Raw genomic sequence first — 13,298 nt, 5'->3', positions numbered from 1 at the left:
AGGACCTGAGCTGTCTACCTTGGTGCCTGCTACCATTACTTCTACCTGCTGGGAACTCCACCATTACAACTACAAGAGTATGAGTAAACTAACATCTACCAGTCTGTCTTACCTACAGCTCCTCATTGAGAACCTGCATCAGAGCTACCTATACCACCATTGTGGGATAGGTCTCCTCAGTCGAGGACCCAAGACTATTGCCACAGGAATCTGCTCACTACTGCCACCTCTGGTGAACTCTACAAGCTGTACAATTGTTGTTTCATAATAGTTGTTTCATAATAGATTTTTTGACTATTATCCATTCATTATATTCGATATGTTCCATGTAAACCGCCTCCCCGGCGATAGTTCTTTCTGTTAAATGTGAACCGGAGTGATATGTATTGTATACAGGAACTTCCGGTATATAAAAACCAAAAATAAATAAATAAATAAATACAATAAAAACTATCTCTGTGTTTGTGTATCTGAGTCTAGCCTGGTACTGCAGTTCCCCATGGAGTGCCCTCCCCGTGAGAGAAGCCATCACTGCAGCACCTAAGAATCCACCAAACACCTCCAAACCATAACACCCTTGTCAGGGTGAAAATCTGTTTGCTTCCTAGGACTGTTTTTTCAGTATTTCTCTCATAAATCCCTCTCTCATTCAGAATTCTCCGATGTAGGACTTTTCCATTCATAGTTCTGTAATTCAGGATTTTTCTATCCTTTGATTTAAAGTGATATTTCACTACAAGTTATCAACAGTAGTCCAGGGGATTGTGACATTCAAATTCCCTACCTGAGTCTCTGACTATTCAATGGTCATTTAAGCACCTTCATAGGAAGGGGTCTGGCAACCTATTCAGTCTCACTCTGGGTTTCCTGGGCTGGTGGCTCATGTTACATAGCTGTATTGTCCTATTTTTTTCTCTGCTGCAGTTCACTTAAATGGTAGCATGCTCTTTTACCTCTGTCTCCCTTGAGAGGTGGGTTTCATTGGATATTCCATTCATCAGCTGTTTTGAATATTTTGTTATATTTCTTAATTTGTTTTATGAGGACTGGTGATGTTTCTCTTTTTCCTTTGTTGTACTGTATTCTGAGTCTCTGACTTATTGAGGTTTCCAGTTCATTTTTTTTCTGAATGTTTCTAGTTATGCTTTATGGTCTTTATTCTTTGTTAGGTGAGGGTCTGCATATGTGACTGAGGTGAGGTATTCTGCTGGTATGTAGTTTCTGGGTAGGGCTCTATAACAGCCTGGCTTGTTCCATTTTCCTAACAGAAGTAATGGAGTTTTAAGGCCTGGAGTAATATTTTCAGTGTTACCTTTTCTTAGGTAAGGTGGTTACTGTTTGAGTGCTGGAAGTTGGTGCTATTCTGGTATGGGAAGTTTACTATTTATATCATTTCTGTTCAGAGAGAGTACTCTTATCTTTCTCTTATATCATTCTTAATAAAATATGGGGCCTTTTAAATTTCCGCCATGGATTGTAATGAGGAGTCTGGGAAGAATGGCTTTGGAGATCCTGGGGGGTGGGGCTAACCTTTACCTTGGAATTATGTTTGCTGTGGTTGTGGAGAGCAAGATGTCTACCAACAACTAAGAGAATATTGGCTGACCCAGCAGCAAACCATCCATCAGACCCAGAGGGAGTCACCACAGAGGTAGAGAGGGTGGAGTGAGTGAGTAGAGCAGCCATGAACGCAACACTAATTTAGATCTCTGTAGGGAGGGGATGATTTGATACCTATCCGGATCGAATTCTGCTGGGCGGGTGAACTCCTCATCTGTACATACGTTGATGATGTTTTGTATTTAAAAAAGGTATGGATATGTGTGTACTTTTACTTTGAAAATGTGTGCAAAGTCCACGGGTAAAAACAATTCCCAGAGGTATTTCAGCTGTGTGGACAGTCTGAAAATTGCCCTCACAATGTCTTTCTGGTCATTTTATTTTATTTTTTTTGCAAAATGTAGTTACTTGTTACCACAACATGGTGACGAAATTCTCACGGGGCCATGCTGAGTCTGAGCACATGGTGACTAGGGCAGATTTTTCTTCCTAGCCATTCCCTTATTTCAAAGCTCATATTAGTACTGAAGAAGCTTGCCACTGCTCAGGGATTTCTTCTCCTCCCTCTACATTTCTCACAGGCAGCGACAGCAGGCCCATAGACTGCTGCATGAGCATCCGCGATGAGAACATCCCCATCGGCAGACTGCAGGCATATGAAATCCAGAGGCCGGAAGGGAGCTGCCATTCTAAAGCAGTTGTGTAAGTGCCTGAAAGGAAAATTGAACTAGGACGGCAGATGACAAGTAAGACCCACCTAGTTTCTTTCCTTCCTGTTGCAATACCACACAGTGCCCACTGCCTAGGAAAAGGGGTTTGTTTGTTTTTACAAGTACTGTGGTGAATTGATAGTGCGTATACTGCTCTTTTCACTACTCTCGCACCCTGTTCCTGTATCTGGTAGTAGTGGTACTACCGTGGTGTTTTTTTCCCACAGATGAAGACACAGTTTGTGGGAAAACAGCACACCACCGCATACACCAAGATTAGAATCTTTCTCACTCCAACCTGTGATTTAGAGACGCACACATTCAAGCTTTGCTGTTTCCCTAGTCAGTACAGACACACTGCAGTGCACTGCTGTAGTTTAAAAATCTCAGTCCATGTAGTAATACACTGACTTGCACCCACTACTCCTCGGTGCTTAACTGAGTTTTCCTTTTGTAATTTGTGCCACAGTTACTACAAAATGGATACACACAATAGCAGACTGTGTGCCTGTACTCACTCTTTACTTCTCCTCCTAGTCAAAGTCTTGTCAATCTTTTGCCTTTTCTCAATTTTTCTTCAGCTCTCAGAAATCTACACTAGCACCTAACCTGTCCTGCAAGCCAGAGACAAGTGAGATAAAATGGTGCTGGGCTCAAACTTCCTTTCATTTTGAGCTTGAAAAAAAAGAGAAAGTCACTGACAATCCATGCAGATGCCAGCTAGGATAGGCTGATTTAAAAAAAAGATTCACCTTGATTGGTCCTGTTTTCTATCTAGTTCCTGCTGCCCCCAGTTCACGTCAATCTAGGGTTAAGTGTGACATTACTAGTTGCAAAGCACTGTGCTACCTGCCTTGAGTTAAAATAAACGCTTATAGTTTTGCTTGTCCCATAGACTTTAATAGGAAACAAAAATGAATGCAAACAAACATTTTCCTGGATGAACTAGCCATTTGTATTCATTTTCCCAAATTCAAAATGAAATCTTCCTGATTCAGAGTGGATTACTTATTCATGTTAAATGAGCGAACATCCCTATCACTTACTGCTTGTAGCTGCACACTGTATATCGCGCTAGTAACTAGGCTCTCTAAACCCACCTCAGCTACTAGACTTTCAATATCTCCCTCCTCTAATTTTTCAAATTCCTCACATGATTCATCTGGATCAGTAAGGTTTGCAAAGATCTCCTGCAGACATTGGTCAGAACAGGGAGTGCCGTTTCCATTCCTAGACCTCTCCCACTGCTGCTGCAACCCTCCACTGAGTTTGCCTTCCTCTGTTCCTGCACCGTATCAACAGTGGAAGTGAGCGCAAGTGGCTGCTGTTGCATCTTCCCAACTAACCTTGCATCTCTAGATGGATTTTCCCTCATTAAAAAGGTGTTCTGATCGTGGTAGGAGAACTCCTGTTCCTCATACTATGCCTTTCATCATCATCACTGCTATTTGTAGGGATGTGCAGGGGAAAAAAAAATTTGTTTTCGTTATTCGGTTTGTTTTTGGGACGTTTTTTCCCCCACAAATTCCAGTTCCTGGATTGTAGATTTTTTTTCATCCAAGCAATTTTAAAAAAGGCCAAAAAAACGAAAGTAAAGACTCCCTCCCACCCTTCCAGAAAAATGCCGGGGACAGGTTCCCCCACCCAAGCACCCACTTGACTAGTCCAGTGGGGATCCACCGGCAAGGACTAGACCAAAGCCTCACACTTGTGTAGGCTGAGGCCAGAGTAGGTCGCCACAGCCTCGGCCTACTCAAGGCCAGGCCCAAAGTCGCAACCCGACCCAAAGGCCGGGTCCTGGCTCCAGGAATTTGGCCCAAGCCCAGGCCTGAAGCTGCAAGCTGACCCAGAGGCCGGGTCCTGATGCCTGGGCCTCCACCTAGGTAGGAGCCCAAACCCAGGGCCGATGCAGCAACTTAAGCCGGAGGCTGGGTCCCGATGCCAAGTCTTCGGCCTAGACCCAGGCCCAATGCCACAACCTGACCCAGAGGCCGAGTCCCGAGCCCAGGCCCAATGCTGCGAGCTGACCCAGATGCCGGGTCTCGATGCCAGGGCCTCAGCCCAGACCCAGATCTGATGCCACAATTCTCTCCAGATAATTGCAAAATCACTACAAACCCGCCAGCCAACTTGCAAATCTCAAAAGTAAGAGATTTAGGAGTTTCTATAGACAACCGGCTAAATTTGAAATCGTTTATCAACCAAACAACCAAAGACTGCTTCCACAAACTGCACGTATTAAAAAGAATAAAACCCCTATTTCACTTCCATGATTATAGAACAGTGCTCCAAGCAATAATATTTGCGAAAATTGATTACTGCAACTCTATCCTTCTAGGCCTCCCATCATCCCACACTAAACCTCTCCAAATGATACAGAACACGGCAGCAAGAATTCTAACAAACAAAAGGAGAAGAGATCACATTACACCAGTCCTCAAAGACCTTCACTGGTTACCAATCCACTACAGAATAATTCATAAGTCCCTCACCACAATCTACAAAAATATCCATGGACTGGCTCCACTCCATCTACAAATAGCTCTCAAAAAACATTCCTCCAACAGACCCATCAGAGAAGCATATAGAGAATATCTACAAGTACCTCACAACAATACCACCCAACATATAACATTGAGAGATCGGGCCTTCTCCACAGCAGGTCCCCCACTATGGAACTCAATCCCCTTAGAATTACGACAGGAACCATGTCTTCCAACCTTCAGGAAGAGACTTAAAACATGGCTGTTCATGAAAGCATTTCCGGACCCTTAATGATTCACTTCCATCAAATGCAGCAACACTGAGCATCTTCTATTAAACTGAAACAGACAATACCAACCAATCACTACAATGTTTTACTTCTTGTTAAACTTTTTATCTCTCCTCTAACTCTAATCCCAGTTAGAATAACCCCTGTTTTATTGTAACTTTTTCTTCTACGCACTTGTTATACTTTTGTAATGTATACTCTTACGTTTTAGCTATGTACGTTATAATGTATTGCTCACCCCTTGTTTTATGTAAACCGACATGATACGAACTGCCGTGAAGGCCGGTATAGAAAAACACAAATAAATAAAATAAAAATTCAACTAGAGGCCTTTGGGACGAGTCGCGGCATTGGGCCTGGGTCCAGGCCCTGGCCTAGACCGAGGCCTCAGTGTCAGGACCCGACCTTTATCGGATACCTGACGGATCAGGCAAGTTTTTTCCTTTTTTAATTTTGGGGGTCTCGGCCAAGGCCCTGGCATCAACCCGTGCCTCTGCCAAGGCCCCAGCGTCATGCTCGGGCCTAGCCTACGGCCCCTGCTTTGGGATTCAGTCTAGGTCCTAGGCAATACCTCAGCTTCGGGCCTAGGTCGAGGCGCAGGCGAGACACACGAGCATAGGCCATGGCTCCTGCTTTGGGCCTCAGCCTATGCCCTAGGCGAGGCCCCGAGCTTCTGGCTTAGGTCCAAGTCTGATGCATTAGTTTAAAACAAATTAATAAGGCTTGTTTCATTCGTGGGGCCCCAGTTTGGTTCAGGACCCCCCAAGAGTAACAAATTATTCTTATTCGTTAAATTTTTAACTTTTGTTTTAAACAAATGCAATTCCTTTGCTGCTTGTGCTTGCCCCAGATGTCTCTTGAGGAAGAGCCTTCTCTCTGTCTCTCCCACTGCCATGTTTGCCTCTTGATAAGAGTGACATGTTAGAATTTATTAAAACAAATCAATAGTTAGGGGGTTTTAGTGTTACAACACACACAGACAGCAGACCAGTCAGTCAATTTTGTTGTAAACAGAGCACAATGAGTGATTTAATGATGTTTGCTGAGTGACTAGGTACACTAAGAAAATACCTCAAACTTAATGAAAGAATCACACGCACAAAAATTAGTAGACTAGCTAGCACAATTACTTTTTTTTACACAGAGAAAGCAGGAGGCTGACTCTTTGTCATTGCAGTGCACAAACATGCCACAAGAAACAGACAATCTCTGTATCTTTCTTGCAGCCATTGACAATGTGTCAGCTTTAGTGATAGTCTTAAACTGATGATATACACCGTAACCGCACACAGAGAATACAGACTTTCTCCTGGTACTTGGTATCACCCCAAACTAAGTCTAGGCATATTGTCAATGAATGACTCAACAGCACACTTTGCTTTCTTCTGTAAATTAACCTAAATAAGTGTTTTTAAAATAAGCTTTTCTTTAAATCTGAAGCAAGGGACTTCAGAAACCCTGCCTTTTCTCTCTGAGATCCAACAATTATGTCAGGTAAATTAACTTGCCCATGGTCATAGTAATTGTCAATGGGAGGAATAGAATAAATTTGCCTTAGATCCCCCTTCCTTTTGTAAAAGTTTGACTAGTTTTCCAGATTCAAGGAGTGGAGTTGCTTGCTCATGCTCATGACATGTGAGTCCAGACGTGTATCTGATATTTATAGCAATAAATACTACGGAAGAGCAGGAAGTAATTGTACCACATCTTCTCTTACTTGTTTTAGCTTCATCACAAAGACAAACCGAAGACTGTGCGCTCCTTCTGATGCCAAGTGGGTCAAAAATCGAATGAAGCAACTGGACAAAATGAAGATAAATCCGAATATGAGAAAAGGAAAGGATAGGAAGAAGAAGCAAAAAAAATCCAAAACATCAAAGGGAATTCCAGCAACAAGAGAAGGAGGGAGCTCAAGGTATGGGCTGTGGTAGAGGGGTGACGGCGGCAATGACAGGGGAAAGGCACCGAGCTCACGGGGATGAGGGCGGTGTTGCTACATGGCAAGGTAGAATGGTGACGTTAATAACTGCATATCGGTACCCTTATCGACTTTTACGGTCCGGGGTACTGATACACAGACATTAGGGAAAAAAATCCAAAAGCAAAGCGCGTCCAAACATCTGAATTATCAAGAAGGCTGTTCACCCCATAAAAATGTTGCTAGCAATAATTCTGTTAGGGGCTTGACAGTTGCTTGGTTATGACTGTAAATATTACTACCCTTAGCACGAAGCAGCAGTCACTACCATAAGAAACTAGCTGGGCAGACTAGATGGACCATTTGGTTCTTTTCTGCTGTCGTTACTGTGTTACTATGTGCTGTGAGGAAGTGGAGAGGATGGAGCTGGTGCATTGTAGTCGATGGTGGTAGTAAGGGTAATGGCGATGGTGTGCTGATGATAGCGCTGATTTACTTCAGCAGTAGTGCTGCCAATCATTCGGGCCGATGTAAAAAAATTAAAAAATCAGCGTGAAAAATGGGCGCTCAGTGTTGAGCGTCCGCTTTCCTAATGCACGCCCAGCACCTCTCCTGGGCCCGAGATTGAATATTTAAATGAGGGGTCGCGTTACCAAGGAGGCGCGAGGGACAAATGTGCGCCCCTAGCGCTTCCTCGGCAGCGGGAGCCCAGGAGAGGTGGCTGTCAGCAGGTTAGGAAAAGAGACGCTCAATTTTATGAGTGTCCGTTTTTCTAACCTATGCACAGCCACGGGTTAACAACCCATGTCCAACCATGGGTCAAACAGTGTGTTCGGCTGAGCACACTGGCATCGGCCCCATTGTGTCTAAAGGCTTATGTTGATGATGTAAGCTAGGGGAGACTGGTATTTTTTTTGGTAGTGATGACAGTAGTGTTAGATTGTGGATGCATGATATTGATGATAGTGGTAATTGTGGCTTGGTGATGTATGCTGAGGTGATAATTGTTGCATTGTGATATTATGGTGGTTTAGGTGATGGCAATGGTGCTATACTGTGGTAGGCTGTTTTGAGTTTTCACTATAATAATTATGTGATGTGTTCTGATGATGATAGAGGTGTGCTGTTATTTATTCCCAGAGTAATTACAGTAATAATACATGGCACTTATGACAGTGTCCTTGATAGAAGTGGTGGTTGGTTGTAGGTGGCCTGTGGCTATTAAATTATTATAATGGTTAATTTTTTTCACAATTTTGGGAGTCACAATTGTTAGTTTGCAACTTCTGAATGGGCAAAATGTATTTCAAAAAGAATCATAGCAAACAGAGTATTTGTTTCCCCACTTTGTGTCTGTCTTATGCACATTTACTTTACATAAATCCAAAAGGCCTGAGCAGGTCAGTAGTCGTGGCCAATACCCAATAAAACAGATTATGGAGCGGAACTGTGAAATCACTAATAAAGGGATCCCCTCACAATACAGCTGACCACACAGTTAAATGAAATATTATGCAGGTGAGCATCATGTATCACGCGTCTCGTGTCCTTGGTGCCTGATGAGACCGCGTCTTTATTTGACGATGATTTGGTTTCAAGAGATAAGAAGTCTTCTTTCTTATTGCACGCTTTTTAACTGCGTCACTCAAAAGTCTGGGAAAATTGATCTGGGACCGGTGATTAAACCCATTGTGCACTAAAGACATTATTCGCATTAGTGCTTGTTTACGGTGGTCATTTGCATCACTGTGAGGGGGATCCCTCTATTACTGGAAATCGTGGACAAACATCTGCTGCAACTGTGGATTTTCTTTAAAAAAAAAAAAAAAAAAAAAGGTTGTTGAACCATTCGGAAAAACTGCCCTCAAAATATTCTGGTTTGCCCAGTCCAAGACATCAAAGTCCAGCTGACATATCCTGATTTTCCTGGCACTGATACAGTTTCACGTCATGACAAGTAGTGGGCTGGATTAATTAACGGCTCGCTAACAACAGCGGGATCTTAACAAGTGAGTGGGTAGCCGCTGTCTCCACAATGCTTAATTAGCAGCCCTAATGAGGCCCCCGATGTAATAATGTTCAAAGAACTTTCTAACCTGGATCTATCCAATCCTAACTCAGCTATTTTATCCTGGCAAAATAATTACTGAAATGATAGCCAACAATTTATGCCCTCTGTCAAAAAAAGATATAAATCCTTCTCAAAAAAACAAACAGCCATGGTTCTCTAATGAACTCCGCACCCAGAAGCAAAAACTAAGACGGAAAGAAAAAGAATGGAGGAAGAATCCCAATCCACTTTCACTAACCATATACAAAACTGCTCTCCACCAGTACAGAACGGCAACACTTAGAACAAAAAGAGACTTCTATGCCCACCGCATCCACGATATGATGTACGATGCGAAGGCCCTTTTCTTGTACGTATCAGAGCTTACAAAAACTGCTCCCCCTACAATCCCAGACGATACAGCCCAATCGAAGGCTAATGATCTGGCCTTATTCTTTCAAAACAAAATCTCCAACACCCTTGCCAGATTACCTACCAGTCCTAATACACTACTTCCGGACACTATTCATCTACCGAACACAGACATAAGATTGGAAACCTTTGAGCCTACCCACACTATAGAGGTAGAAACCCTGATAAAATGAATGAAACCGTCAACCCACCCTCTGGACCAAATTCCTTCCAAATTTCTGATTCTCATACCAGAATACATCTCCAAATATCTAGCTGATATCATCAATTGTTCTCTCTCACAAGGAACATTCCCGGACGCTCTCAAATTGGCTACCCTCAAACCCATACTCAAAAAATCAAACCTGGACCCAGAGGACCTCAACAATTACCGCCCGATTTCAAATCTCCCGTTCGTAGCTAAGATCATGGAGAAAATTGTTAATAAGCAACTTTCAAATTACCTGGAAGACCACAACATTCTACATCCTTCACAATATGGGTTCCGTAAAGAACACAATACTGAAACCCTCCTCACCTCACTCCTCGATCAAATTCACATTGGCTTTGATAAAGGACAGTCTTTCCTCTTAGCTCTCCTCGACATCTCCGCAGCCTTCGATACTGTAAATCATAAAATTCTTCTAAAGCGCCTAGCAGACATAGGAATTGCAGGTTCAGCTCTAAGTTGGTTCGATTCCTTTCTCAGCAATAGAGGCTATAAGATAAAAATCAAAAACAAGGAATCCTCTCTCACAAATGCACCATTCGGGGTCCCCCAGGGCTCCTCCTTATCACCCACCCTGTTTAATATTTACATACTCCCTCTCTGTCACCTACTCGCAAATCTCAATCTTAAATTCTATATATACGCAGACGATGTTCAAATTTTACTTCCTATATCCAACTCGATAGACTCTACAATCAGGTTATGGAACTCCCACCTACATATGATCAACCATCACCTTTCAAACCTCAATCTGGTGCTCAACACTTCCAAGACAGAACTTTTACTAATCACTCCAGAAGGCAATTTCTTCCTTCACCAACCGCAATCTAATATACAAATATCCCACGCCAGAGAACTTGGAGTCTTAATTGACAGTCACTTGAACCTAAAGCTTTTCATAAATCACATCACAAAAGAGTGCTTCTACAAGCTACAAGTACTCAAAAAACTCAAACCCCTCCTATTCCATTACGATTTCAGATCCGTCCTCCAAGCCATTCTGTTCTCCCAGATCGACTATTGCAATTCCATTTTGCTAGGTCTACCTGCCTCTACTATAAAACCTCTCCAGTTGCTCCAAAATGCAGCGACGAGAATCTTGACGAATACCAATCGGAGAGAGCATATCTCCCCCATTCTAAAAGATCTTCACTGGCTCCCAGTAAGCTTCAGGATTCTTCATAAATCCCTCACTATCATCCATAAAAATATCCACCATCAGACCCCTCTTGATCTACTTCACCCTCTCAAATTTCACTCGATGGCCAGACCCTTAAGGGATGCCTATAAGGGATCCTTATATGTACCTCCAATCAAAGCAGTGTACCACTCAAACATCAGAGATCGGTCATTCTCCACTGCAGCCCCTTCTATCTGGAACACCATGCCCCCGGAACTCAGACAAGAAACCTGTCTACTAACTTTAAAAAGAAATTAAAGACATGGCTGTTCTGCCGAGCCTTCCCCACTTCAAGCTCCACAGCCTGATTTAGAACTGTTCCTCACTCATTCATGTAAATAAACAATTCACCAAATCATGTTCTCCAGCTATTAAGAGGTCGGCTTCTTGCCTTCCCTCACTTATATATAGTATTTATCTTCGTTCTCCCTCTTTATTTCCTACTCCTAGTTAAGGCATCCTTGTTATAATGTAACTTTATGCTTCTTAAATTGTCTCTTGTTGATTGGTTATCTATATTTACTGCTTAGTTCGATGTAAACCGAGTTGATTTGATTTGTATCAAGAAAGTCGGTATATAAAAGCCTTCAATAAATAAATAAATAAATAAAATAAATAATGTACGCCAGGCTGTGTGTACACTTTTTACCTGGGCATACATTTTTTGTGCACAGATTTTACTCTGCAAGCAGCATGTGCAAAAAAAAAAATGTGTACACAAACCGGTGTAAAACTGCACGCTAATTAGTTCTCCGTCTAAATCCCATGTTAACGAAGGCATTGGCTATTACTCCCTGATACAGAGAGGTGCATAGGCTTGACGCATGGTTTCCTAATGCTGGAAATTTAACTCCAGATCAGAGCTGGAGTAAAGTTACTTGGGCTATTGTTACTCTACGGGACCAAACTCAACGTTCATGGTACAGGGGTCCTGTACTTTCAATTTTATGTGCGTAAAACACAAACTAGTACACAAATGAAGCATGCTTTATTTGCAGGGAAGATGCTTTGCATACAATTTTATTTGTTGATGTGCAGAAGACACTATTGGTGTGCGCAAAATGCACATGTATCCTATGTTTTCCGTGCACATTTATGGATCAGTGCACTTTTTTTAAAGTCCCATTTGTTTACTGCAATAGGATTATCTCAGGATTGTTTACTACAATAGGATTATCTCAGGATTATCTCAGTTTTTATCATGTGAGTAAAGAAAATGTAAGATTTATTTTTCTTAAGTTAGGCCGTAAGGTACAGAGGCTGTTTAGAAGACTGTAACAAATGACACGCAGAAGCTGACACTTAACTGCAATATGCTTCACCCAGTAACCTGTAGCGAATAGCATTGAACGTTGTACCCTGCTGTTGCCCTTATTTTCTGCCCCGTCATACAGCAGCAACATAAAATAGGGGCAACAGCAAGGTACAACGTTCAGTGCAGTTCGCTACAGGTTACTGGGTGAAGCAGATTGCAGTTAAGTGTCAGCTTCTGCGTGTCATTTGTTACAGGTCTTCTAATCAGCCTCTGTACCTTACGGCCTAACTTAAGAAAAGACAGTTCACAGAAGGAAAGCAAACGTTTATTTGGCAAAAAAAATAAATATGACTATGGGGGGTTTTTCCACCTTTTCCCTCCAAGAAGATCCTTCAACAGGAAACTAAGACCCTCCCTCTTACTCCTTAAATCAAACCTTTCAAACACTGACAAGAATGTAGCAGTTGCCTTTCTCTGACATGGGCACCCTGCAGTGGGGGAGATCTAGGGAGAGGGCAAGATGTGCGCCGATGTTTCATGTCGCTGTGTTCATTCACGACATCAGACTAACTCTGCAACGTCCTTTCCCTCCCCAGGAGAACGTGATCCAGCTTCCCTCCTCTTAGCTTTCTTGGAGAAGACGCGCTGTGGATTATGGACGGCGTCAATGACGTGTTGCCGATTCTCTGCTGCTGTGGTTCTTCCTCCAGAGTAGTTGACCATCCTGCCTTTGGTGGGATGGTCACCTATTTTGGGTTGGAAATAGGCATTCTTCTCATCTCTTCTACAACAGCCCTCCAGCCCCAAGCGTTCTCTGGAACTTGCTTCAACATTCCTCAGGTTTTGGGTTTTTTCCTCCTTGCTTTAATGTTCCCCTGAAGAACGGGAAATCTCTCCTGGTCTCACACTCACTGGCAACACATTTCCCTAGACTGGACTTGGTGCCTCTCAGATGAGGAGAAGCCTAGTGGTTAAAGCAACAGGTTACGAACCGGAGAAGCCAGGATTCAAATCCTGCTGCTGCTGCTGCTGCTTCTTGTGACCCGGGGCGAGCCACTTCAGCCTTCATTGCCACAGGTTCAAACTCAGCGCCTCGTTCCCAAAGTCACATTAGGCCATTTACCACACTGTAAACGCTGTTTGCCACATGATAAACGGCCTAACACTTGCGTTATTCTGGCACTGGGATGCTAATGTCCCAGCGCTTCTGGA

General features: G+C 42.9%; 1 protein-coding gene across 1 annotated transcript in view; it reads left to right on the top strand.

The window, feature by feature from the left end:
- The window catches only part of LOC115082406 (eotaxin-like), a 29,898-nt gene extending 17,022 nt beyond the window's left edge, over positions 1–12,876 (top strand). The window contains exons 2-4 of the mRNA XM_029586628.1: positions 2,142–2,262; positions 6,770–6,958; positions 12,683–12,876. Coding sequence (XP_029442488.1) covers positions 2,142–2,262; positions 6,770–6,958; positions 12,683–12,692 — 320 coding nt within the window. The 3' untranslated portion in view covers positions 12,693–12,876. The remainder of the gene's footprint in view (positions 1–2,141; positions 2,263–6,769; positions 6,959–12,682) is intronic.
- The last annotated feature ends 422 nt before the right edge of the window (positions 12,877–13,298 follow it).

This window comes from Rhinatrema bivittatum, chromosome 1 (assembly GCF_901001135.1).
Source record: "Rhinatrema bivittatum chromosome 1, aRhiBiv1.1, whole genome shotgun sequence".
Classification (NCBI taxonomy): Eukaryota; Metazoa; Chordata; class Amphibia; order Gymnophiona; family Rhinatrematidae; genus Rhinatrema; species Rhinatrema bivittatum.
The sequence above is the reverse complement of the archived record's forward strand: the minus strand, read 5'-3'. Positions and strand labels throughout refer to the sequence as shown.